Source organism: Carcharhinus amblyrhynchos, chromosome 35, assembly GCF_965287045.1.
Source record: "Carcharhinus amblyrhynchos chromosome 35, sCarAmb.v2.hapA, whole genome shotgun sequence".
Classification (NCBI taxonomy): Eukaryota; Metazoa; Chordata; class Chondrichthyes; order Carcharhiniformes; family Carcharhinidae; genus Carcharhinus; species Carcharhinus amblyrhynchos.
In genome coordinates this window covers 14,970,289-14,998,157 of record NC_137358.1, presented here as the reverse complement: position 1 = coordinate 14,998,157, position 27,869 = coordinate 14,970,289, and the positions used below count along the sequence as shown (strand labels likewise).

At 40.0% G+C, this 27,869-nt stretch overlaps 1 protein-coding gene across 2 annotated transcripts in view; it reads right to left on the bottom strand.

Annotated features, from left to right (window-relative positions):
* The window catches only part of LOC145361797 (myosin-9-like), a 158,990-nt gene that overhangs the window by 92,074 nt on the left and 39,047 nt on the right, over window positions 1–27,869 (bottom strand). For both annotated transcript variants that reach the window (XM_080217776.1, XM_080217777.1), the window contains exon 3: window positions 25,237–25,393. In XM_080217776.1, coding sequence (XP_080073902.1) covers window positions 25,237–25,393 — 157 coding nt within the window. The remainder of the gene's footprint in view (window positions 1–25,236; window positions 25,394–27,869) is intronic.

Genomic DNA, 27,869 nt, shown 5'->3' with positions numbered 1-27,869 from the left:
AACTTGTGTGCAAATTGTTTATCACAAGGCGGTGGGACTTGATTCCAAGTTCATATGAGGTAAGAGCAGGTCTTAAACAATTTCCCTTTTCATCCCCAGCCAGATACAAAACATGTATAATTCAAAGCTCTGCAGATAGTAACATAGTATCAGCTTTTTGGTAAAAAGCAAATTCAGATGCAATGTTTTCAGTTGCAATTAGCTAGAAGTACCAGTATATTTTAAATATCCTAACAGGTCAAAGCTTGTTTGCAAACTGGTTATTTTTATTCAATACATCCCATTCAGTGAGAGCATCGGAACCTTTTTTCAATATCTCTGAAATAAATTTAAAATTCTCTATGATTAGAGAATAGGCATGATGAAGAGATAGGCATGAACCTCGGGTCAGCAATTTTAGCTGGGGTAAGGGCGATTATGAGGCTATCAGGAGTGAATTAGGAAGCATGGATTGGATTAGGGGATTACAGGGACTGGGAACGTCTGAAATGTGGAGTTTTTTCAAGGAGCAGCTACTGCGAGTCCTTGATAGGTATGTCCCTGTCAGGCATGGTGGATTTGGTAGATCTAGGGAACCGTGGTGCACTAAAAGAGTTGAGTCGATGGTTAAAAAGAAAAAGGAGGCTTATGTTCGGATGAGATTGGAGGGCTCAGATAGTGCACTAGAAAGCTTTAGATTGGCTAGGAGGGAGTTGAAGAGTGAGTTGAGAAGGGCTATAAGAGGACATGAGAAGACTTTGGCTGATAGGATTAAGGAGAATCCTAAGGCGTTCTATAGGTATGTCAAGAACAGAAGGTTGGTCAGGGCAAGATTAGGGCCAGTTACAGACAGCAGGGGGAAGTTGTGTGTGGAACCGGAGGAGATTGGAGAAGTATTGAACCAATATTTCTCTTCGGTGTTCACGCAGGGGGACATGAATATAGCTGAGGAGGACATTGGGTTGCAGGGGTGTAAAATAGACAGTATTACGGTTGATAAAGGGGATGTGCTGGAAATTCTTGAGGGGCTGAAAATAGATAAGTCCCCTGGTCCGGATGGGATCTACCCTAGGATTCTCTGGGAGGCTAGAGAGGTGATTGCAGAGCCTCTGGCTCAGATCTTCAGGTCGTCATTGGTCTCTGGTGTAGTCCCGGAGGATTGGAGGATAGCGAATGTTGTCCCATTGTTTAAGAAGGGGAACAGAGACTTTGCCGGGAATTATAGACCGGTGAGTCTTACTTCTGTTGTGGGCAAGGTTTTAGAAAAAATTATTAGGGATAGGATTTATAGTTATTTGGAGTGTAATGAATTGATTAGAAATAGTCAGCATGGTTTTGTAGCGGGTAGGTCGTGCCTTACTAACCTTATTGAGTTTTTTGAGAAGGTGACCAAAGAGGTGGATGGGGGCAAGGCAGTTGACGTGGTATACATGGATTTTAGTAAGGCGTTCGATAAGGTTCACCATGGTAGGCTTCTGCAGAAAATGCAGATGTATGGGATTGTGGGTAATCTAGGAAGTTGGATCAGGAATTGGCTATCAGATAGGAGACAGAGGGTGGTGGTGGATGGTAAATATTCATCATGGAGTACAGTTATGAGTGGTGTGCCTCAGGGATCTGTTTTGGGGCCACTGTTGTTTGTAATTTTTATTAATGATCTGGATGAGGGTATAGTTGGGTGGATTAGTAAATTTGCTGATGACACCAAAATTGGAGGTGTGGTAGATTGTGAGGAAGGGTGTCATAGTCTGCAGGGAGACTTAGATAGGTTGCAGAGCTGGGCCGAGAGGTGGCGGATGGAATTTAATGCGGAGAAGTGTGAGGTAATTCACTTTGGTAGGAGCAACAGATGTGTCGAGTATAGGGCTAACGGGAGGACTTTGAATAGTGTGGATGAACAGAGGGATCTAGGTGTGTGTGTACATAGATCCCTGAAAGTTGGGAATCAAGTAGATAAGGTTGTTAAAAAGGCGTACGGTGTCTTGGCGTTTATTGGTAGGGGGATTGAATTTAGGAGTCGCAGTGTAATGTTACAACTGTACACTACTCTAGTGCGGCCGCACTTGGAGTACTGTGTGCAGTTCTGGTCCCCGCATTACAAGAAGGATGTGGAGGCGTTGGAGAGGGTGCAGAGGAGGTTTACTAGGATGTTGCCTGGTATGGTGGGGAGGTCCTATGAGGAGAGACTGAGGGATTTAGGGTTGTTTTCGTTGGAAAGAAGGCGGCTAAGAGGGGATCTTATTGAAGCATATAAGATGATTAGAGGTTTAGATAGGGTGGATAGTGATAGCCTTTTTCCTCGGATGGAGAAAGCTAGCACGAGGGGGCATGGTTTTAAATTAAGGGGGGGTAGCTACAGGACGGATGTCAGGGGTAGGTTCTTTACCCAGCGGGTGGTGAGGGATTGGAATGCCCTGCCTGCTGCAGTTGTAAATGCGTCTAGTTTGGGGGCGTTTAAGAGATCTCTGGATAGGTTTATGGACGAAAAGGGATTGGTATAGGCTAGTGGGTCATTGTTTTTGTAACTGGTCGGCGCAACATCGTGGGCCGAAGGGCCTGTTCGGCGCTGTAATATTCTATGTTCTATGTTCTATTACTACAGTAAAGACAAATTATCAGCATTTCTGAAGCAATCTGCACATCTGTATTTAGGCTGATAATTCATTTTGATTGCATCTTCCCCAATAGTAAAACAGTTAACTAAAATTGTAATGTTGCCAATGGAAATCATTTGACAGGTTACATGACAAAAAATAAAACAATGGCATAAAAGCTACATTTTAGATTAACCCATATTGCTACGTGGAGAACACAAATCTGGCCATGTGAAATACAGAGAACTGAAGTCATCCAAGATCATCTCCAAATCAAAGCAAAAGTCAAAGTCAGATCGGACTTGATACATTTCTCTTTAAAATGCTATCAGATCTGCTGCTTTTTTCCAGCACCTGATTTTTATAGCACTTTTTTTCATCTTCTTCAATTAGAATAGCTTGTTTCAAAGTCATAAATAGCAACAGAAACAAGGAAGGTAACCTGCTTAACAGGGGATCAAAATAATAATGTGTCGATTGGGAACTTCCACTCAAAGAAATATTTTCAAATGAAAAAACATTTCCCTTTTGTTCACCTCCAGAAGGGAATATTTCAGCACATGCAGCTTCAGTATACCCACTTCAAATATATCTGTTGCTCAGCTAACAAATCTTTTGCCAGTGCATATTCAACTTTGACTGCTAATCCTGAATTCGAACACAAGTTAAAGCTTTCTATCAAGGTCAGAGGCATTACAGTGGAGCATTGTCTTCCCACCCATCTGGAGTGTAAAAAAAGTGTAACCAAAAATTTTCTTGAAAGCAGGAGCTTAAATCAATCTCAAAAGGCAAATCGGAGGCTGAGAGAGGAAAGCATCTACAAAACTGAATGAAGGGCAACAACAATTGACCTAAGCCACAAAGTTCCTACTTCCAATTGCTACTTGAAAATCCTTGCTACAAGTGCACACAGGATTGGTTTGGCTACACCAAGTAAATTAGTCAGGCAACACACTTTCAGATACATTATGACCAGTTCGCAAAATATCAATTGAGTAGTCTGCAAAGAAACATGTCCTAAGACAAGTTCTTCATGATGTTTGGTGCATCCAGGGTACCTGAGAAAATAAACTGCAAAGCACTTAACAGGAATAACAAACAAAATGCCATAGACTTCTTGAGGCTAGTTAAAAAAAACACTTTCACTAGGCTGGGTTACAGTGCAGCAAAAAGTGCATCTCACCAAATCAATCGCAATAAGAAGTCATCACTTGAAACAATGTTATCAAGCTGTCCACTAACAGCAGTATGAAAAATAGTGAAACTGATCCAAGGTTTAGGCAAAGGGGTGCTGCAGTTTTAGTAAGTCTAAAGCAATCATGAAGGGCATAGGAAATAAATATTTAATCTGGTTTTACTATAGAACAAAAGAAAACAAAGTCCATCTTTTTATTTCCTTAAAAGGGGGACAATGGTAATTAAATCACTTCTGTGGAAAACTAGTGACATCAGTTGAAAAAATACCAAAAGCAAGCTAAGTCAGGGTTGACTGACTCATTCAGATTCAAGTTCAATTGATCAATGTTAATTTAAATGCTAAACATCCATTATAATTAACCAAGTTGCAGATGGTTTCACTTTATACAGAATAAAAGCATAGCAGTATTTTAATCTGACCATCTCAAAGGAGAGAAAGATCACAAGTTATCTATTCAGACCCTTAAGTATATTCCACCAATCAGATCATGGCTATTCTCTACTTCAACTCAATTTAAAATAGTTTTTGCTTAATTTCCCTCAATACTCTTATCCAAATATGTCCTTTTTGCCATACACTACGCTGCCATACACCACAGCTCAAAATAGGCACCATTCGCATTCTGCATTTTATAACAAGAAACTCTCACACTCAGGGAACAACAACATGTGATTTGCTGGCCACAAAGTAATTAAAATACAGATTAAACCATCCCTAATCAAACCTGTAAATTTTCCTATGTGTCATTTTAGGTAAGTCAAAGAGTTATGACAAGTTTGTTGAAGTGTCCTTGAGCTTTGTGCAAGACAGTAACTTTATTGCAATGTTAATGCAAGCCTATTTGTGGCACTAATAAATGAAAACTTTAATATTATAATGGATTGAGTGAATAACAGCTCTCAATATGCCATGCACAGTCAGACCAAATCTAAAAGAAACGTGCTGGATCCACCAATACAGATCACCAAGACGACTTGGGAAAAAAAAGAGTTATCATCTTGGCTTATTGCCCAGTGGCAATCAGCTAGTTAGAATTAATTTAAGTGCGTTAAGCCCAGTATAAAAGTTGCTTTAAGAGTCAATAATCCACAGGACACATCCAGGAGCTATTTTCAAGCAAAAACAAACTCAACCATTCTTTCACCCAACCCAGAAGTTCCAACCACCTCAACGTTCCCAGCTGCTTCTTACGAACATGGATTTGGAATTGTTTCCAGAGCTGAGTGACCAGTCAACATGTTCAACAAAAATCACTTTCCACCTGTCTACAACATAAATCAAGAGCTCAAAGTTCCACTCAAGTTTTATAGAAAGTTCTCTCCACTGCAGGAATGGAATCAGTGCATTGGACAATTATACCCTTACTTTCAAAAGGGAAGCATATGAATGATATAGCATTTTACTAATCAAAAACGTTAAGCTTTCATTGTGGATTTGTAAAATTCCAAAACTTGGTCACTTGCTATGAAGATGCAGTTACTTTCTCTTTAAGAGAATAAAGTGTTGCAATCAGATTGATCCATAAGGCAGGTGGAATCATAGAATCCTACATTCAGGTGGAGGCCACTTGGCCCATCGAGTCTGCACCAACCACAATCCCACCCAGGTCTTATCCCCACAACACAATGCATTTACCCTAGCTAGTCCTCCTGACACTAACAGGCAATTTAACATGGCCAATCCACCTAATCCACACATCTTTGGACTGTGGGAGGAAACTGGAGTACCTGGAGAAAACCCACACAGATACAGGGAGAATGTGCAAACTCCACACAGACAGTCACCCAAGTCAGAAATCGAACCTGGGTCCCTGGAGCTGTAAGGCAATAGTGCTAACCACTGTGCCAGCGTGCCACCCATAGTAGTTGGCAAAAACTCATTTGCTGCAACTTAATTTCACCCATTGTAGAGCATTGAAATAAAACATTTAACAAAACCCAAATCAATTACATTGATTTTCTAACAGATTTATCAACCTTCAAAAAGCCTGGCATTTCAAGGCAAGGGTTAGAAGTAGGCTTCAATTGGAGTATTGTTTGTAGAGTGGGTCAAGATTAAAAAGACTCTACAATTTGAGAGCCATGCAATTATTTTAGGTGTGTATATTTAAATTGTTAATTTATTGAATTACACAACTGAGCGCTTCAATAGAGTTCATTTTTTGGTGGGGGGGGGGGGGGGGGGGGGGCCTTACTTCAGTGGTAGCTTTACAAAATCCAAAATTTTGAATGTCATTGGTTCTCTAAGTAAGGACATTAACACTGTAAAATGAAGCCAGAGGGTAAACGTGCGTTTGTTGTTAGCTGCACTCTGACACAAACATTACTTAAAATGATCCTCAAATAGTCGAGAAGCTTGTTAATAGCTTGTAAAATGATCCTGCATTAGTAAACAAAGCTCACTTAATATAAAGCCTGACATACAAACATATTCTTCTTAACATAGAGTAGACAGGTTTTAACATGTATTAGGTTCCCTAGCGCAGACATTTCCACTCTTTTAAATTGTACCTTAATTGTAAGGTTCTGCCAGCTTGCAACATTGATCATTAATTTTACAAATAATGGAAAATAAATATTAAGATCCATAATCCGATTCTTGCTCTATATCTAAGCAGTAAATATTACATCTCATTGCGAGATGAAACATACTTCATTTATACACAATCTCAAGTTAACTCCTACAATATTTAATCGCAGAGTACATTTGGTTAGGAGTCCGAAAAATTGGATTAAGAATTTCAAGCTGGTACGCTTTTCAATTAGCTAACAAGATGAACAAAACAAGATCAGGAAAACGGAGGTGGTTTTAGATTAGCTATATTTGTATTGTTAAATATTAGAAATCAGGTACCATGTTAAATGGGCTTGTGTGTTGTGTAGATTCATGTTGGACAAAAGTGTTTGCATCTGAAGTTTTTTGATTTCAATGCAAACTGTGTTCCTATTGTGATTAGAGGGGGTTACAAAGTGAAAAGTAAGCAAGCTGGGAGACATACATGGGCACTGTATAATGCCCATTAGAACCTTCCACACGCCTGATGAAGGAACACAGTTTCCAAAAGCTTGTGGGATTACTATCAAATAAACTGGTTGGGCTTAAACCCAGTGTGGTGAGACTTCTTACATTGCATAGTAACCAGGGGCATCTTTAGGACTGAAGAGTTCTGAGTGGGGTTTTAGCTGATTGCTTGGCAGTTGGCTTTAGAAGGCAAGAGAGGAAACATCTCTCTCAGCTTTGCTAGAAGAAACACCATACCATGGAGTAATGGCTAAAAAAACAAGTGCAGGAAATTTATAGAACAGCTAGCTAAGGAAACTAGAGAAATGAAGAGAGGTTTCCAAGAAGTCTGAACAAACAGGAACTGCCTTTGGGAACAGGATATTGTTTATGGGAGTTAAAGTCAGACCTGGGAAGAGAAGAGCTGATGAGGTTGGCTACAGAATAGTCACAATTCTGAAGCAATTGTATGGTTTGGTGTCCTTATTTTCAGTGTTTGAAGCAATAGTATTCAAGTACCTGAGTTTGTGTAAAAGCATTCAAGATAAAGGAAACCTAAAAGGTGGTGAAAAACAGCTGAGTTTCTTGTTAAAGATGGCTTTGTTTATAAAGTTGGAAGTGGATTTCTTAGTGTAAACAGCTGATGGAAAGCATTATTTGAAATAAGATTTAAAGCATGATTTTTTTGAGAACGGAGTTTGGAAACTCTGATCATCTAGGGGGATTGTGAGAAGAAAACCAAGAAAGATTAGCTGAGTGGCATTGGTCATCTAGTTTCAGAGTGGAGTGTCATCTTTGACAACCGTAGACATTTGTGAAGCTAAGGGAGGAGTAAAGAAGCATTGTATTATGAAACTTTTCATGTTTAATAAATGTTTTTTCTTGTTGCTAAAACTAATTAGCAGTCTTGTGACTCTGTTCTTTCACATTTCCTTAAAAAAGTAGAAGTTATGATATTTTCAGCCAGGATTCCATTCTGGGATTTTCCCGTTCAGTTTTATTATAGAATCCCTATAGTGCAGGAGGCCATTTGGCCCTTCAAGACTGCACCAACAATTCCACCAGGCCATATGCCCATAAACCCACTTATTTACCCCACTAATCCCACGACACAAGGCAATTTATCATTACCAATTAATCTACTCTGCACATCTTTAGACTGTGGTAGGAAACCAGAGCACAGTCACCCATGGCATGGGGAGAATGTGCAAACTCTACACAGTCACCCAAGACCGGAATTGAACCCAGCTCCTTTAACTCCAGAGACCAAAGTGCAGGAACGAGGGGAAAAAAGGCAACTGGTAGAGATATGCTGGCTATATTTGAAGACAGCAGGTGGTAACGAAACTTGCAGAAACAGGTTCCAGATTCCTTTAATTCCATAACTATACACATTGGAGGTAGAGTCAAAGCTATGGCTAGTCTACTATCAAAAAGACAATTCATCCCTTTCCCTAGAAACCTGCTAAAGACTCGCTCAAGGGATATTAAATTCATAAGAACATAAGAAATAGGAGGAGTAGGCCATCCAGCCCTTCGAGCCTGCCCCGCCATTCAATAAGATCATGGCTGATCTGTCGCTGCTCAGTTCCACTTTCCCGCCCTCTCCCCATAACCCTTAATCCCCTCTCTTATCAAAAACCCATCAACCTGCGTCTTAAAAATATTTAGCGAGGCAGCCTCCACCACTTCAACGGGCAGAGAATTCCAGAGATTCACCACCCTTTGAGTGAAGAAGTTCTTCCTCAACTCCGTTCTAAACCGCCCCCCTTTTATCTTGAGGCTGTGCCCCCTAGTCCTACTGTCTTTATTGAGCGGGAAGAGTCTCTCCACCTCTATCCTGTCCATCCCATTCATCATCTTATACGTCTCAATGAGATCTCCCCTCATTCTTCTAAACTCTAACGAGTACAAGCCCAGTTTATTCAGCCTCTCCTCATAGCTCAACCCCCTCAACTCCGGTATCAGCCTAGTAAACCTCCTCTGCACTCCCTCCAAGGCCAAAATATCTTTGCGCAGGTGCGGCGCCCAAAACTGCACACAGTACTCCAGCTGCGGCCTCACCAATGCCCTATACAGCTGCAGCAAGACCTCCCTACTTTTACATTCAATCCCCTTCGCTATGAAGGCCAGCATCCCATTCGCCTTCCTGACCACCTGCTGCACCTGCAAGCTGGGTTTTTGCGACTCATGCACAAGGACCCCGAGGTCCCTCTGCACCGCCGCCTGCTGCAGTTTTTCTCCACGTAAGTAATAGTCCTTCCTACCATTCTTCCTACCAAAGTGGACCACCTCGCACTTGCCAACATTAAATTCCATTTGCCATTTCCTGGCCCATTCGCCCAGCCTATCTAGATCCTTCTGCAGACTCTCCCCACCCTCCGCACAATTTGCCATTCCCCCAATCTTGGTGTCATCAGCAAATTTCGACACCCTACACTCGGTTCCCTCCTCCAGATCATCTATATAAATGGTAAAAAGCTGAGGCCCCAGCACCGACCCCTGGGGCACCCCACTAGTCACCATCCGCCAATCCGAATAGCACCCATTGACCCCCACTCTCTGCCTCCTATTTGACAACCAATCCTCTATCCACGCTAACACCCTACCCCCAACTCCATGTCCCTTGACCTTCTGCAATAACCAATTCCAAGAAGAACAAGCAATAACACAGAATCCCAGCCTGGACAACAGGTAGGCCCAAATGCACAGAGCAGCATATCTGCAAAGTAAAATATCAAACCCAGGCAAGTTCCAAAACAAGACTGAGCACCATCACAATTTAAGAAAAAAAACAAGCAAAACAGACTTGCGTAGAGATCTGATCTTAAAGACAGCTTTTAAAACATACTGCAGTAGCCATGGAAAAGGGCTTATTTGTCTTTGAAACATCACTAGCCTGTCAGTATAATCAAAACAAAGTTAAAGTTACTTCTACATCAAGAAAGCAGTTTATAAATGCAAAGTTGACAGAAGGGTGTATCTTACATTTAATGACTTTTTTGGTTCACAACAGTGCAGTTACTGGGTTTCTGAGCAAAATGAACTTAGAATAACAAAGCAGGTTGATCGTTTTCTTTGCAATTGCTTTAATGGGTCCTTCCTTTAAGTTAATCATAATCCTCCAAACTGAACGCAAGGATCAACTACAGGTAAACCTAGCAATCACATATTGGCATAATGTCATGATGTACCACTATAGCATTTGAGATTGGAGCACACTGTGCATAGTGCAACAGTGCTCAAGCTTCCAAGCCAAAAGTCTCCCAGATGTTCCAAATAGCAATGCCAAATCTGCTTTAGATACGAGAGATAATCATACCCTGAGTAGATAAATAGAGCCAGTTGGGACAATCCTGGAGACCAACTGTCAACGCATGAATAACTTTCCACTAACAGATTTTGGTTTTGGATTATGAGGAGAATATTAAGGTCACAAACCAATTGACATCTGCCATTCTGTACAGGAGGTATTTCAAAAATAGATAGAGCTTTTTGCTGGCAACTGAGGAATCATTCAAATAAATAATTTAGCACTTTCACACATCAAGTTGTAGTATTTAGACAAGAGCCAAACTGTATAGAATGTGTTGAATCATAGCTGCCAATTTTGCATACTATACACTTTGTTTAACATGGACTGTACAAGTACCCCAGCCTACACTACACCACAATTCTTAAATTTCAAAGTCTCATCTTACAGCACAGTATTTGAAAACCACTGAATTAATTTTTCTTTTGCTTTGTTTTTATAAAAATAATAAATCCATCTTGAAAAGAACTGTTACAATACTATCCCAGTATTGATGATGGAAGATAAAAATCAACTTGTTAAAACTATTGCTCTTTAAGGAACAAAATCTGCATCATTGCCTGGTTTGGCCTAAATATGATTTGGCCAAATGATCCACAGCCATTGGATGATTCTTACAGCTGCCTTCTGAAATGGCCCAGCAAGCCCCTCAGTTCAAGGGAAAATAGGGATGAGCAATAAATGCTGGTCTTACAAGTGACATGGAGTACAGTGGTTCAGAGTGGCAACATCACCACCTTCAAGGTTAATTGTGGATGAGCAGTAAATGCTGGCCTAGCCTGTGATGTCCACACCCTATGAAGCAATAATAAGAACTGCTGGAATGGTAAAACTGAGTGTGCCCAAAATTAATACATACATCAATATTCCAGATTGAAATTTTTTTTAAAAAAGAGGTTTATGAACTGAAATAAACCAGTAGTTACAGAATTCAATTACTCTAGCAATGGTTTAAATTTGATAACATATAGAATGTCCATTCCAAAAGTATTGCTTTACCAGTGATACCAACCATTTATACTGACAGGATGCAAAACTGTACTAGTGCCATTTGAATTATGATTTAAAGCAATTCACAGAATAATGGTAATTTTCCAGTAAGAAATATTCACTTAACCAGTAGTTTCCATCTGGTTTACATAAGCTGCCTTTAGAAACTTCATCCTCAGTTCTTATAAAGCATATCCACAGCCTTGCAAAGTCCTGACAACTTACCTAAGAATAGCACAACATACTATCCTAAAGCTTTCACCTTCACATGACTCAGTCAGAAATAAAGTAGTAATTCTGCCAAGTTATTTTAGCGTAATTTTATTCTATTTTGAGATCAGATCAGCTTCAGATTTTGCTCCAATCTAGTTTCTAAAAGTATAAGCCAACTGAATTGAATAAAGTGTGCAAAAAACCTTAGGGTTTATGTAAATAAGTAACAAATCATTGTAGTAATAGATATCACCATCATGGCATCTTCTGCACGGCCAAACCTAGTCTGCAAAGTACGCACGTGAATGCTATTCATGTACACGGAGGATTCCATTACTCTTACTACGGAGCAATTAATTCTTCCTGGCACACAGCGATATCCACATGCTCATACAAGCTTCTCAAAATTATCTGTATTTAGAAGGGCAAAATCTGATATGAACCAGCTGAATCAGGGAACATTTTGAAATGATTTCCGAAAACAAAATTTCCTCAATCTGTGCAAGAAGGTAACTTAGTAAAATAAAAATAAAGCTGAAAATCAAGTTACCACAAAAAAAAACACTAAATTACTGTCAATCCACGATCTGTGAGTAATCCAATTTTAAATGACTGAAAATGATTTAAATATACAGAAATATTTTCTAGTTAGATTGCAGTAGTAAGCTTAGTGATTTTTTTAAAAAAACCATTAAAACCCTTAAAAGCAAGCCTATTTGCATCCATGTATCAAAAAGCTCCAGCTTAATTTTATAGTTTATTTGAAGTCTACAAACATCTAAAAAGTTCACAATAGTGATTAATTCATCATGGGTGTGTGGGGCCAGTTTTGTGGATGCAAGCTTGTATCTAGCTCAGTATCTTTAAAACCAACATAAAAGGAGATGGAAACACAAGTTTGCGAACACAACTAGATCTTAAAATTCTTCTTTTTTTTGCTCTGATTACTCCACTATAGAGGGACTTGTGTCAAAAATCCACAGTACAACTGAAGGGAAACTCCAAGCCTGGGTTTTCATTACCTAACAAGTGTGAGAGTACATAAGCATGGAGGCTTGCTTAAATACTGAATCTTGGGAAAAGAAGCCAAGTGCAAATTCTAAGGCTGTCCAATCTGCTCACCTGGATATACCCAAGATAAATATTTTTGCTAGGGTTTACTTTGAAGGGACTAGAAGAAAGCATGTGTAGAGAAAGGAGTCCGTTTACTGTTGTTCAACTAAGTGAAATTAGGTATCTATATCAAAATCCAACTTGTCTTTCCTGATCATGGCTCTCCAATTACTGCTGGCAGACTTGGCATCTGCACAGCATTTGATGTTTCTAGAGTTCTTTGTCAGAAATAGAACAAGACTTTTCCAAAGTATGAGTGCAGCATACAAGTTTGTGTGCCATTAGATCTCAACTTGGGATGGGACATATTTGCCAACACAAATATCTCGATAGAAAGTCAGCCACAATGCTCGAGTTAAAGGACGCTAAAACCTTTGCTGATGAATGCCTTGATACATAATCAGACTCCATTCAAGGCTTTGAACCCATGATAAAAATGCTTACTCCTAAGAATTTCATGAATATTGGAATTTCATTGTGTTCAGTTTACCCATACATTGATATTGGTCCCCTTACAAAAGGGGTAATGAAAGGATTGTAGTAACACTAAATGTGGTATCACTTAGCACATGCCCAATTTTTGTAAAAATTGTACTTTGTGTCATCAGGACGTCCCAAAGTGCTGCACAGCCAACAAACTAAAATTAATCTGAAGTTCTTCTGAAGGCAAAACCACCAGCCAATTTGCACACAGCATCACTGACAAACTACAAGCGCGTTTATAACCATCTAGTCTACTCTGGTAATATTCGTTGAGGGAGGAATGTTGGCCAAAACATCAGGGAAACTGCCATGATCTTCAAAATAGTGTCACAGAATCTTGCCTCTCTGAACAGGTAGAGTGGGCCTCAGCTTAACACCTCATCCAAAAAATGCACCACTGAAAATGCAGCATACTTCCACAATTCAGTGAAGCATTTACATTATGTGCTTAAACAGAGTTTGAATCCTTAACCTCCAAACTGAAGGTGCTACCACTAAGCCAAGTTCTCAGTATTATGTAATTCTTCAGTAGATCATTCATTTACTATGATGCAATACAAAAACACTGCAACATCCCTTGCAATTTGTAGTCTTGTCTTACAACTGGCTTTAGTTTGATTTATCCAAACTGTGGAATAAGATATGAAATATTCATTCACGGCCTCACTCTGTTACAACTGCAGTACTGGAGAATGAAATTTCAGGTATTATCACCTCATTTATCGTTGTGTGTTGAAACTCTTGGAAACAAGGATTGTAGAAGCATCTCCAGTTTGATAAATCTCCCTCCGACTGATTGACAGCAGTCAGACTGCAAATTGACCTGACAGGATCTCAAAATACATAAAGTTAGGCAAAAGGCTAGCCAATCATCTATGCGCTTTTGGTTTTTACATGATCAAACCACCACACGTTGATCCTTCTGAACTGCTTCTGGGAGCCTAACTTGAAACACTGCGACTAAGCAATTTATTATAATCTTTTACACTTTCATTTTGCCATATTCCCCAAATGTCTTTCATTACCATGATTACTGTCATGTAAAGTTTCTGCTGAATTTCTTGTACTTTTTTTCCTGTATGTTTCAAGCTTTAAGAATCTCACTTCCCAATTGCCTATAAGGGTTTTGAGAACAGGGGGACAGACAGCCCATTCCACCTAGATATTTTTGCTCTGCGCAAGCGATTTACTAATAACTTGAAAGCAGTTTGTTATTTAGACCAACAATACTCTGTTGAACAATTGTCAATATTTTCATCTCTTCACCCAATTCCTACCATCTTGATGTGGATGATCTGATTTATTACTGTTACATGTATTAACATAGTGGAAACATTGTCTGTATAGAGTGCAAGAAAAAAGCATACCATTCATAGAGAAGGAAATGAGAGAGTGCAGAATGTAGTGTTACAGTCATAGCTAGGGCACAGAGAAAGATTAGCTTAATGCAAGCTAAGTCCATTCAAAAGTCTGATGACAGTAGGAAGAAGTAGGCCTGTTGGTTGCGGCAGGTCAGTTTGTCACGCTATTGATAACAGTATGGTTTCATTGATCTTGTCACGACATTAACAAACCTATTCAAGGAGTTAAACAATGTGGTCTGTAACTCTACACCATGCTACTTAACAGGGCAAGATTTGCCTGCTCCCTCAACTTTCTTGCCGAAGTTACATTCCACCATTCTAGATGGGAACCGGTGATCTGGTCTTCAGTGGCAAACAAGATTTCTGAAACTAAGACTTTTCTTTATAACATTACAGACAGACTTCCATTACGAACTTGAATAAGAACAGATGAAGCATCATGCTTTCATTAATTGAATGCACCAAGCTTTAATATTCTTCAATTCAGCATTGTCCATCAGAAGCTTTTATAGTTATGGGAACAAAACAAGCTGTATGTGCAGTGATCTATCATATGTATCCCTCACTCCCAAACCGAAAAAGATGGGACAGCACCAACAAAAAAGGGGCAATTATCAACAGCAGACTAGCAGTACAAAGAGTATTGCTTGTACTTTCCATATAGTGAAGTCTAGCTTCCACTGAACCCTTACAACCAAATTAGCATCAATCATTTCCCTCTTGAAGGGCATCTCAAGACCATGATTGGCAGTTTGGAAATAGTGGGGCATGGGAACCATTGTTAGATAGTGAACATGAGGTCAAAAGGAAGTGTCTTGGTTTTTCCCCAAACCCAAAATAATCACATTGTCAGTACTTCAAATAGAAACAAGGGAGGCCCAGGTCAGTTCACTCAGCCAAAAAACTTTTAGCCCTCTCTTCCACCAAGCCCACATTTCATTTGTATTGATGCATTCAAGTACTGAATGATTTCAGGATTTTGCCTCCACTGCTGGGCCAATATTTTAGGAATCTGGAGTAAGTACAGAGTGTTAAGAGTGCACTACAGATTAAGTGGCATTTGAAAAAATATTCTAATGTCCTCGTATTATCATTTCCTGCACAGAATTTCAGCCCGAGGGGGACAACTCCAAAAGAAACACAGATTTACAAGTGCCACAAACCCAGAAATCCAGTAAAAAAAAAGCTTTTATTGGTTGCCCACGTGAATGAAACGGATTACTTCAGACAAAACTCTGGCAGCATTACAATGTAAAAGATGTGCACGTGGTTTGAGCACAGTCTTTCATCTGCTAGCTCCATTACTAGATTTTGTAATTTCCTTTCTTTTTAATTCATATGCCAATGCCTTTCCTTCTCAAAGTAGCTACTCAGACTTTACAAAGCAAATTGTACGCTCACAAGTCACTTACTTTTCAACAGCCACTTAAGCAACCTGCCAATAAAAGACCAAATTACAAGCTGAGCAAAGCAAATATCTCAGTTGTAGTAAACACATTTGCACAAAAGATAGAAGAAAAGATCTATAAAGTTGCAACTTACAAGCATTAGCTGTCTCTCAAAGTGACAACAGCAAAAAGGACACTTAAGAACTGTATTAGGAGAGTGTTTTGGGAATTGTCTTGGGCAGCTAATTATTAACCTCATTTTTGAGGAAAAAAAAGATAAAGGAAAGAATTGGTATTTAAGTAACTCCTTTTATGACCTCAAGATGTCTCAAAGCACTTGATAGCCAAGGAAATATTTTTGAAGTGCAGTCATTGTTTTAATGGCTGTCATTTAATACACAGCAAGGTCATGCATATAGCAAAATACATGAACAGATAATATATTTGTTATGTTGATTCAAAGAATTAATATTGGCCAGGACAAAGAACGCCTCTACGCTTCTTCAAATAGAGCCGAGAAATCTTTTAAGTACATCTGACAGAGGAGATGGTGTATAATGTGATTTGTAAGATGGCATCTCCAACAGTGTAACACTCCTTAAGTGTTGCCTGGTCAAAAAAAGTGACCTAATAGAAAGAGTTGACTGCAGGAAAATTCTGCAGAATTTTTGTCACATGACAATAGTTTAACCACAAATCCATTTTGGAATTCAAGACAGGTCTAATCATTTTCAATTCTGAATTCCTTATCCTGCTCTCTAGATCAGATCATTGACCGGAAATGTTTCTTTCTTCACAGACACTGCTAGACCCAAGTATTTCCAATATTTTCTGCTTTTATCCAGAGGTTAAATTTTATCCACGTGAATGTACAGAAAGATTGCATTTCCAATTCTACAACATCTCATTAAAAAATTGGCCACTGCCAAAATTTTTTTGTTAAGCTCTTGCTCTCCAAAATCTTTCCTAATTATTCAAAAACCTCAAATATCTGACCCAACACTAAAAAAAAACCATTTAGGATAGTGCGTGCTTACAATTTAATACATCCAATGGCAAATTAGATAAAGGGGTTACAGATTATTGAAGCATCCTTCTTACTGCTAGACCTACTGAGCACAGTGGTTAGCATTGCTGCTTCATAGTGCCAGGGACCCAGGTTTGGGTCACTGTCTTTGTTGAGTTTGCACATTCTCCGTGTCTGCATAAGTTTCTTCTGGGAGCTCCTGTTTCCTCCCACAGTCCAAAGGTGTGCAAGTTAGGTGGATTGGCCATGTTCAATTGCCCCTTAGTGTCAGGGGAATTAATGGTGAATATGTGGGGGTTACAGGGATAGGGCCTTGATGGGATTGTGGTTGGTGCAAACCCAATGGCCTGCTTCTACACTGTAGGGATTCTATAATCCTATATTTGCAGTTGAGTTACTAAATTCCTGGTTAAAAACAAGTGGACATAGGTACAGAAACTGCAAAGCCAAATAAAGCATTTAACATTTCTAATGTTTATTTGAAGGAAATTGCAAACTAATTTTGGCTGTGGCCAATATTGAGATGTTGTAGAATTAAATACAATCTACAACATGAATTGTTTTTACTCTCCACAAATGCTGCCCAAACTGCAAAATATTTCCAGCATTTCTGTTTTCAATCAGTGGGGAAAAGTCACTGGAGGATAATGGGGTGATACTGTGTCAAAGATGCGGATGAGATCAAGATCCATCAGAAAAGAGTACACCAGTTACATGCAAAATGTTATTTTCAACTGGTTAGGACTGTTTCAGTTCTATGTCAGTCAGAAAATTAAAGAATAATGTTAAGATATTCTCATATTTTGACAATATATGCTGAAGGCAGTACAATTTTAATTATATGACAAAAGGGATAATATCTTGCAGCCTTCCCCAACCCCACATGATTCACCACATCCTGCACGCAACTGCCAACCTCATCCTTCACCTATATTTGCATGTGATGCATTTGTCAAGCTTCACCATATAAGGAAATAACACAACAGCATGCTTGAGTCATCAGTCTGCTCGTACAATCCCAAATTCAAATGTCCTGCAGCAACTATTTTGGTGTTAAGATACAACTTGTCATAACAGGCTGCTATATTTCTTGCATTGCAAAGTGATATTCCTGGAATTTTAAGTACAAACAAATTCTGCATGTTTTGTGATCAACTCTCATGCCTCTACAAGATCCACGACAAACTATTAACTCCTACATATGCCTGCATGAAAACCCAAAGCAGCAGAATCTGAATTTCTCTACTGAAGACAGTTTTAACATTGGTTCCAAACAACTTTTCACTTTAGTTCCTCAGCTGTCATCCCCATCTTACAAACTTTCACCTCTTCCCTTGAAGCAATTACACGTGCCACAAGTCAATGATAGAATTAGTTTAACATTGATGAAAAACATCAAAGTTAACAAAACAAGCAGTGTTGTTGAATAAAAGGTTATGTGAAGCAATGCATTATGTTGGAACAATTACATGATATTTCTATCATAAGAGAAGCCAGTGTCCAATAGCTCAGGTATACCCTTGTCACTGCCTGGGAGCATGGATTAAACTAGCTCAAAGGGAGATTACCTCTGTATGTCTTGCTCCCCATCACTTGCTAATATCAGTATGACTATATCAGCCAACTGCATCAGTAAATGCAAATAAACACAGCCCTAAGAAAGTAATCAAAATTATACATAAAATGCCTCTTGTGCAAACCTCAAACATTTTATTCACGAGATGTGATCACTGGTTGGGTCTACATTTATTGTCCACGTATAATTGTTCCAGGGTGGTGGTGGTAAATTGCATTCTTGAATTATTGCAGTCTGTGTGGTGAAAGTGCTCCAACACTGCTAGTAGGTGACCAAATACCAGGGTTTAGGCCTAGCAGCATGGTGTATGCTAATTAGAGGAGTTTGGATGTGATGTTGTTTCCATGTGGCTGTTGCCTTTGTCCTTACGTGTAGAAAGGTTGGAGGTTTGGAAGATGCTTTGAAGGCGGCATGGTAAGTTGCTGTAGTGCATCTATCTTGATGGCATTGCAGACTGCACTGTGAAACGTGGCTGCAGAGAATAGTCTGAGGGGACTGAATCTAACTGATATTCACTGTGCATTTGTTACCCACAAATGGTGTTCAACATGGAGAACTGATTCAGGAGTGAGCTGTGGAAGGTCAGAATGCTGCAATCAGTGGAACATTTCTTTGCCCATGCTTAATTGATAATGGGGCAGAAAAAAACCAGAATGAATTTTTCAATGCAAAATGCATTCTAGGCAGTTTCTACTTTATTGAATATATCCCATTGTTGAAATTGTACTGGAAGAGCTTGACTAAACGTGCAAGTTTTGGAGCATGTTTTTAAGGATGCTGTGAAGACTTGTGGCCTTGGCTGTGTTCAGTGCACACAGCTGTTTCTTGCCATCACCTAGAATGAACTGAACTGGCTAAAGACTGACATTTATGATTGGGAGACCTCAGGAGGAAGCCAAGATGGATCACCCATTCTGGCTGAAAATGATGCAGACGTTTCAGCCTTGATTTCTGCCTTCTTGTACCGAACTCTCCTATTGCTGAGGATGAGTACGCTCAGGGAGCCATCTTCTTCTGTTGCTTGTATCATTGTCCTCCATCATTCAAAACTTATGTAGACCTCCTAATTTGATCTACTGTTGTCTCTAAATGCTGCTTCCATTGCTTAGCATGCATGAAATCCAACATGGAAGCTTCATCAACTTAAAACCTCACCTTAATTTACATTCAGTGCTGGGATTCTTACATGTATTACTAGATTCCTCACTGGACTGAGAACATAGAACAGTACAGGCCCTGCAACCCTCAATATTGTGCCGAGCTATGTCCAAACCCAAGATCAAGCTATCCCACTCCCTATTATTCTGGTGTGCTCCATGTGCCTATCCAATAACCACTTGAAAGTTCCTAAAGTATCCGACTCCACCATCGCAACAGGCAGTGCATCCCACACCACAACCACTCTACTTCAGACATCCTTCCTATATCTCCCACCATAAACCTTATAGTTATGCCCCCTAGTAACAGATACATCCACCCGAGGAAATAGTTGCTGCACGCCCACTATCTATCCCCCTCATCATCTTATAAACCTCTATTAAGTTGCCTCTCATCATCCTCCACTCCAAAAAGCCCCAGCTTTTCCTCATAAGACCTACCCTCCAAACTAGGCAGCATCCTGGTAAATCTCCTCTGCATTCTCTCCAATGCTTCCACATCCTTCTTGTAGTGAGGCGACCAGAACTGAACACAATATTCCAAATGTGGTCTCACCAACATCTGGGATAGTTGCAACATAACCCCACAGCTCTTAAACTCAAACCCCATGTTAATAAACGCTACACACTATAAGCCTTCTTCACGGCTCTATCCACTTGAGTGGCAATCTTCAGAAATCCATGGATATGAACCCCAAGATCTCTGTTCCTCCATATTCTTCAGAACCCTGCTGCTGACCCTGTGAGCCACATTCAAGTTTGTCCTACCAAAATGAATCACCTCACACATATCAGGATTAAACTCCATCTGCCAATTTTCAGCCCAGCTCTGCATCCTATCAATGTCTCTTTGCAGCCTGCAACAGCCCCCCAACCTCATCCACTATTCCAATCTTGGTATCGTCAGCAAATTTACTAACCCACCCTTCAGCCCCCTCTTCCAAGTCGTTGATAAAAATCACAAATAGCAGAGGACCCAGCACTGACCCCTGTGGTACACCGCTGGTAACTGGCCTCCAGTCTGAAAATTTTCCTTCCACCACCACCCTCTGCCTTCTGAGACAGCCCATTGCTTATCCAATCGACCAAATTTCCTTCTATCCCACACCTCCTTACCTTTATGAGCCTACCATGGGGAACCTTATCAAAAGCGTTATTAAAATCCATGTACGTGACATCAACTGCTCTACCTTCGTCTACACACTTAATTACCTTCTCAAAGAATTCAATCAAATTTGAGAGCCAGGACTTATCCTCACGAAAGAGTGCTGATATTCCGGATTAAACTGCATCTTTCCAAATGGTCATAAATCCTATCTCTCAGAACCTTTTCCATTAACTTACCAACCAAAGTGAGACTAACTGGCCTATAATTACCAGGGTCAGTCCTATTTCCTTTCCTGGAGAGAGGAACAACATTCACCACTCTCCAGTCCTCTGGCACAATCCCTGTGGACAGTGAGGACCCAAAGATCAAAGCTAAAGGCTCCGCAATCTCATCCCTTGCCTCCCAGGATGTATCTCCAGGTTTTTCCAAAATTGCTAATACATCTTCCCTCAGAACATCTACCTCCTCCATCCTGTATCACACACATCCTCAAAAACATGGCCCCTCTCCTTAGTAAGCACTGAAGTATTCATTCAACACCTCACCTATCTCTTCTGACTCCAGACACAAGTTCCCACTGCTATCCTTGACTGGCCCTAACCTCACCCTGGTCATTCTTTTATTTCTCACAAGGGTAAAAAGCCTTGGTTTTCCTTTATCCAATCCACCAAGGACTTCTCATGCCACCTCCTAGCTCTCCTAAGCCCTTTCTTTAACTCATTTCTAGTTACCTTGTAACCCTCAAGTGCCCCAACTAACCTTGTTTTTTCAACCTTAATTACTTTTCTTTCTCTTAAAAAGACATTTAACCTCCTTTGTGAGCCATGGTTCCCTCATTCGGCCATTTCCTCCCTATCAGGGACATACTTATCAAGGACACACAGTATTTGTTCCTTGAGAAAGCCCTACTTTTCATTTGTGCCCACACCTGACAGTTTCTGTTCCCATCTTATGCTCCCTAAGTTTGGCCCCTGGCTTAATGCAAGGCTAGAATGAGGGATATGCCCAGCCATAAAGGTTACACAGTGGAATACAATTTTGTTGTTAATGATCACTACACCTCATGAATGCTTAGTTTGATCTGTTAAGTCGGTTCTGAATATATCCCATTTAGCATGGAGGAGCTTGTGGCACAACACAACAGGAGTGCATTTTCAGTGTGAAGATGTGACCATCGTCACACTGAAAATGCACTCCCGTTGTGTTGTGCCACAAGCTCCTCCATGCTAAATGGGATATATTTAGAACCGACTTAACAGATCAAACTAAGCATTCATGAGGTGTAGTGATCATTAACAACAAAATTGTATTCCATCGTCACAAGGACAGTACAGAGGTCACTTCTACCACTGCATTGTGGGAAGGTGTACCTGCTACTGGAAAATGAGAGGATGAGGTCAAATAGGTTTTCCTCTTGCGTTGGTTCTCTCACCACCTGTTGCAACTTTAGTATGACATCTATATCCTCCAGTACTCCATCAGGCCATTAGCAGTGGTGCTACTGAGTCTTTTTTAGTGAGAAATTTTGAAGTCCCCACCAGGAGTACATTTTGTGCTATTGCTATCCTCACTGTTTCTTCAAAGCAGTGTTCAATATGGAAAAATGCTGATTCATCAGCTGAAGGAGATAATCAGCAGGAACTGTCATTGCCCAGCAGGAACTTTCATTGCCCATGTTTGACCTGATGCTCTGAAACTTCATGGGGTCCAGAGTCGATGTTAAGAATTCCCAGGGACATTGACCTCCGGTCAGTCTATCTACTGGCTTGTGAAGGGTGTTTAAAGGAGATTCTTCAGAGGAGGATATTAAGACAGGGTCAATAACCACTTAAAATTTCAATTCTGCAAAGTAAAATATAGCATAGAAGAATTAAAACATGTGTCCCTGTTATCAAATGCTACACAATCCAAAAAAGTGCATTCAGATACCAGCAGATTGAATCATCTTAATTACAGGATAAATTTGTCATTGAGGGTAGAAAGGGTCAAAGATCTGTTTTGAAAGCCATCATACACACTGCAAAAGGTAAATTTTATGATTGGCTTTATTTCTAATGAGAACTGACTTTGGCCACTCCTTTAAGAGTACTGACTATTACAAAGTCATTCTAGATTTGGAAGTTTGCCCTTCCTTCTAATTATCATTATGTCACTTCAAGGCACAAATAGGGAAACTGCATTGCCACACCCAATAAAAGCCTGAACACAAGGGATGAGATCATCCTAACCATTGTCAGTGTTCCAACGCGCTATGTAAAATGGAATAACCTGCAGACTTTCAAAAGCTGTAACAAACATTATGCCAAAGACACTCAGGTCAGATGCTGTGAAGAAAAGAGTTTGTTTCTGATGTGGAACTGTCAACAGAATGGTCCACATCTGAGACTTCCACTTGTCTACTGGTTCCACAAATATTTCCTGAATTGCTCGGTTTCCAACATTTTGTAAAATATCTTTAATGCCTAATTGACTTCAGGTTCCAAACCATTGTTATATGAATAGTGAATATAAAAATAAATTTACCATAGAACCTCAGAATAAGCAGCTTTGAGATTTCGTCCAACTATGGATTTTAAAATGGTGGCAGCATTGTCCGAGTTTGTTTTAAACTGCAGGCAGCAACTCAATCTCAAAATTCAGATAGCTACTTTGTCTTGTCTTGGAATCAATATGCCTGTCTCAGCTCATTGAAAGTTATCAAATTGATACCACTCCCTTGCACTTACCCTAGAACCCCTACATTTTCTTTGTCAGTATATATCAAATTCCCCTTTGAAAGGTACTACTGAATCTGCTCCCATCACTTTTTTTGGGTACACTGAATCTCGTTTTAGAAGCCATCTCTCTGATTCTCGTAAATTAGCTACAATCCGGGTCCTCTGGCTACTGGCTTTCCCACCACTGCAAACAACACTTCCACATCTAGAATCATAGAAACCCTGCAGTGCAGAAAGAGGCCATTTGGCCCATCGAGTCTGCACCGATCACAATCCCACCCAGGCCCTACCCCACTATCCCTATATTTACCCGCTAATCTCTCTAACTACACATACTCGATCAAAACCCCTTAATTTGGAAAAATTCTACAAAACCTCCCCGTAATCTTCTCTGCCTGAGAACAAACCCAGTTTTACAGTCTCTCCACACATTTCGTAGTTTTAAATTTGAAAAACTGAAGCAGAAAAAATGATCAGGGGTCTATTCCAGATTGCTATCTGACAATCTACCTATCTACCTCACAAGAGGTTATTGCAGAAGGTAAGGGGGCATGGAGTTGGGAGTAGGGTGTTAGTGCGGATAGAGGATTGGTTGTCAAATAGGAGGCAGAGAGTGGGGGTTAATGGGTGCTATTCGGATTGGCAGTTGGTGACTAGTGGAGTGCCCCAGGGGTCAGTGCTGGGGCCTCAGCTATTTACCATTTATATAGATGATCTGGAGGAGGGAACCGAGTGTACGGTGTCGAAATTTGCTGATGACACCAAGATTGGTGGAACGGCAAATTGCGCAGAGGGTGTGGAGAGTCTGCAGAAGGATCTAGATAGGCTGGGCGAATGGGCCAGGAACTGGCAAATGGAATTTAATGTTGGCAAGTGCGAGGTGGTCCACTTTGGTAGGAATAAAGGTAGGAAGGACTATTACTTACATGGTGAAAAACTGCAGCAGGCGATGGTGCAGAGGGACCTCAGGGTCCTTGTGCATGAGTCGCAAAAACCCAGCTTGCAGGTGCAGCAGGTGGTCAGGAAGGCGAATGGGATGCTGGCCTTCATAGCAAGGGGGATTGAATATAAAAATAGGGAGGTCTTGCTGCAGCTGTATAGGGCACTGGTGAGGCCGCAGCTGGAGTACTGTGTGCAGTTTTGGTCGTCGCACTTACGTAAGGATATTTTAGCCTTGGAGGGAGTGCAGAGGAGGTTTACTAGGCTGATGCCGGAGTTGAGGGGGTTGAGCTATGAGGAGAGGCTGAATAAACTAGGCTTGTACTCGTTAGAGTTTAGAAGAATGAGGGGAGATCTCTGAGACATATAAGATGATGAATGGGATGGATAGGATAGAGGTGGAGAGACTCTTCCCGCTCAGAAAGGACAGTTGGACGAGAGGGCGCAGCCTCAAGATAAAGGGGGGGCGGTTTAGAACAGAGTTGAGGAGGAACTTCTTCACTCAAAGGGTGGTGAATCTCTGGAATTCTCTGCCCGTTGAAGTGGTGGAGGCTGCATCGCTAAATATTTTTAAGACGCGGGTTGATGGGTTTTTGATAAGCGAGGGGATTAAGGGTTATGGGGAGAGGGCGGGAATGTGGAATGAGCCACGACAGATCAGCCATGATCTTATTGAATGGTGGGGCAGGCTCGAAGGGCTAGATGGCCTACTCCTGCTCCTATTTCTTATGTTCTTAAGTCCTACTGGAAGTGTATACGCATGGACACAATGAGGGTAATGGTGAACCAATAAAGACAAAAATACACGTTTTGAGGCAAATAGCCTACTGACATTCATTGTTGATACTTGTGTATAACTTGGCAACATCTGGAACCAATACCAGATGACTGGTTTCCTGGAACCCTACATTAGCATGGAAATTTCAACGGAAATTGAGAGAAAACGTAACCAGAAAATATTAAACCGAATAGTGGTGCAGAGATCACTGTTACAAACAGAACCAAGAGGAATCCTCTGCAATCAAAGCTATAAGAAGTTAACTGTTTGCTATCAAAGTACTTCAGCAATATCCTTACCTTGCAACATGCTCCTGTAGGCAGTGTCTGTAATGGCATAAATGTGAGGTGGCAACTCATGTCGCTTTTTTCCCTTGTACATCTCAACAATCTCCTCCGTGTAGATAGGCAGATTTTTGTATGGATTGATCACCACACAGAAAAGACCTGAGTAAGTCTAAAAACAAAATAAAGACAAAGTTAAACACCTTTTACCATTACTGCATATTATTTATAATGAAGGCTATAGAGGCTGGGTAGTTAAGTATATTCAAGGTTGATGTAGACAGATTAAATCAATAAGGGAATTAAGGGTTATGGCGATGAAGTGGTAAAGTGTGAGGATCATCATATCAGATCAGTCATGATTTTGTTGAATGACAAGGAATTCAATGGGCCAAATGGCCCCCTTCTGCTCCCACATCATAGTCTTATGTCATACTTGCACACTTTAAATTTAAAGAGATACTTAAAAGGCAACAACTAAACTTAAAGAACGTTAAATCCTTGTCTCTTTTAATGTCTCTAGGTTTATCCAATAAACACCTGAACCACAAATGTCCCACAATCAACCTCTTGTTAAATGAATCTCAACTGCAGTAGTCATATTTGTTCCTTATCACCAAATATAACAAACATCGCCAAATGTTGGCAGACCTGAGTTTTTCAGCTTCCTCTCTATTCCTGTAAAAACAGGGTTGGGCTCAATTGCAATAATCCTTGCAAATGTATAGTTCACCAAAATTCATCAGTCATGATAATACATTGTTTACGATCATTTGGACATGGTAATTGGAGAAAACTGGTTCCCATAATATATTAAGCAAGAATTCAATGCCTAGAAGGGTGCAAACAAACTAAGTTCAACAGAAAATGTAAAATGGAGACCTAAGTTCAATCAATTTACATGTAAAAACAGTCTGAAACTTTAATAATACTGCTCACAATCATTTTAAATTAAACAATGGAAATGGATCAATATCACGAGTAAGAATTCAGAGTGCAACATGGCCGTTACGGTCAGCCGATGGTTGGAACTGGCCTGAACTACCTCCAAAATTTGGACTTTGTGCAAGATCCATGGAGGTAGGAAGCCTTTCCCCACCTCGGGGCCCAAAATCTGTTCAACTATTAACCTGAAACATTTATCTCTGCAGATGTTGCAGAACCCGAGTAGTTCCAACAATTTTTGCTCAATTCTGAATTTTCAGCACCCATAGTAATTTGCTTCTTTAACTTTTCACACTAATCTGTAGCTTTGCTTAGTCACTCAAACATTGAAAGGGAATTCATGGCTGCTGTGTTTAAAGTCTATCATTGAATTAAAGAAATCAGACAATAATACAAACAGAACTACACTTCAAAAAGTACTCAGAACTTTCCTAGATTGTAAAGAATGCTGCATAGATGCAAGTTTGTTCTTGTTTCTTCTATTAGGATAAGTGTCTTCAGTCAGTTCACATTACCTGTTCACTCTCAAGGTTAACATTTCACTACATCACATGGTCAAGACTCAACATGTACTGTGGTTTGTCGTAAACAATGTAAACAATCCTGTAACAGAATTGCATCCCTTTGCAAAATTCATGCCAGGAAGATTTTAATGCCCAAAATATTTCCAAGTAACCAAGTTTGGTTTCAAAACAATTATCCAAACACCAGACCAGCTGTTTTCAATTCTCCTACAATAATCTCTAATGAAATTAACTGAAGACTTTGGTTCACTCAAGAGGAAGGACAGTCATGAAAAAAACCAAGTTCTTCATGATCCACAACCAGTGCCATATACGAGTGTGCCTATGATAAATCCATTCAATATTCCATTACTAAACCAAGACTCGTACATACACAATTTTATCTCAAAGGCAGGGACTAGAGAATACCCAGCATCTGAGAAACTGTAAAACAATGCTCGAAAGCATGTTTATCCTTTGAGCCCTATGAAGCAAAACTACAAAAATAATTTTACTCAAGTTAGAGGTATTTTATAGACAAATACAGATGGTGCTAAAACTAGCAAAAATGTTGAAGTTTACAAGGCATTTATAGTTTATTTGGCAATGCAGCCAAGATTTGTCATTTTGAATGGAATATCAAGTCAAATACTCTAATTGAAAACTTAGGAGACCATGACCTATGACTTTAAAGCCATCATATGGTGGAAAATATGTAAAAGTGAAATTAGCATTACTTTGTTCCAAGATTCAGTTAAAAATAGATTTACTGAGCCACCCAAATAGCAGTGTTCCAGGTATTAAGTAAGGAGATGATATAATTGATCAGTGCTTGGTAGTGAAAAAGATACAACCCTCATTTCCCTTCCCTCGTCGGAATCCAGTGACTCGTATTGTAATGTGCATTTGTCTCCGCTTACAAGTGAAAATTGTTATTTTGATGAAGTAGGGTTGTAACATCAGTAGGAATACTCCCATGCAAGGATGAATGACTGCAGAAAGGATGAGGGGAGAAAAGTATAATGTTAGTGCTTAGTTTTGTGTAGCTTCCTGTGAAAGAAAAGGGCAGTCAATCTTCATTCCATTGCAGGGACATAAAGACAGGCAGTAATGCAAGGTCAGCTGACTTGAAAACAAGGAAATCACAATTATTGCATACTTTTGCCAAATCATTAGTTTGGAATGTACTTAGCAAGTACA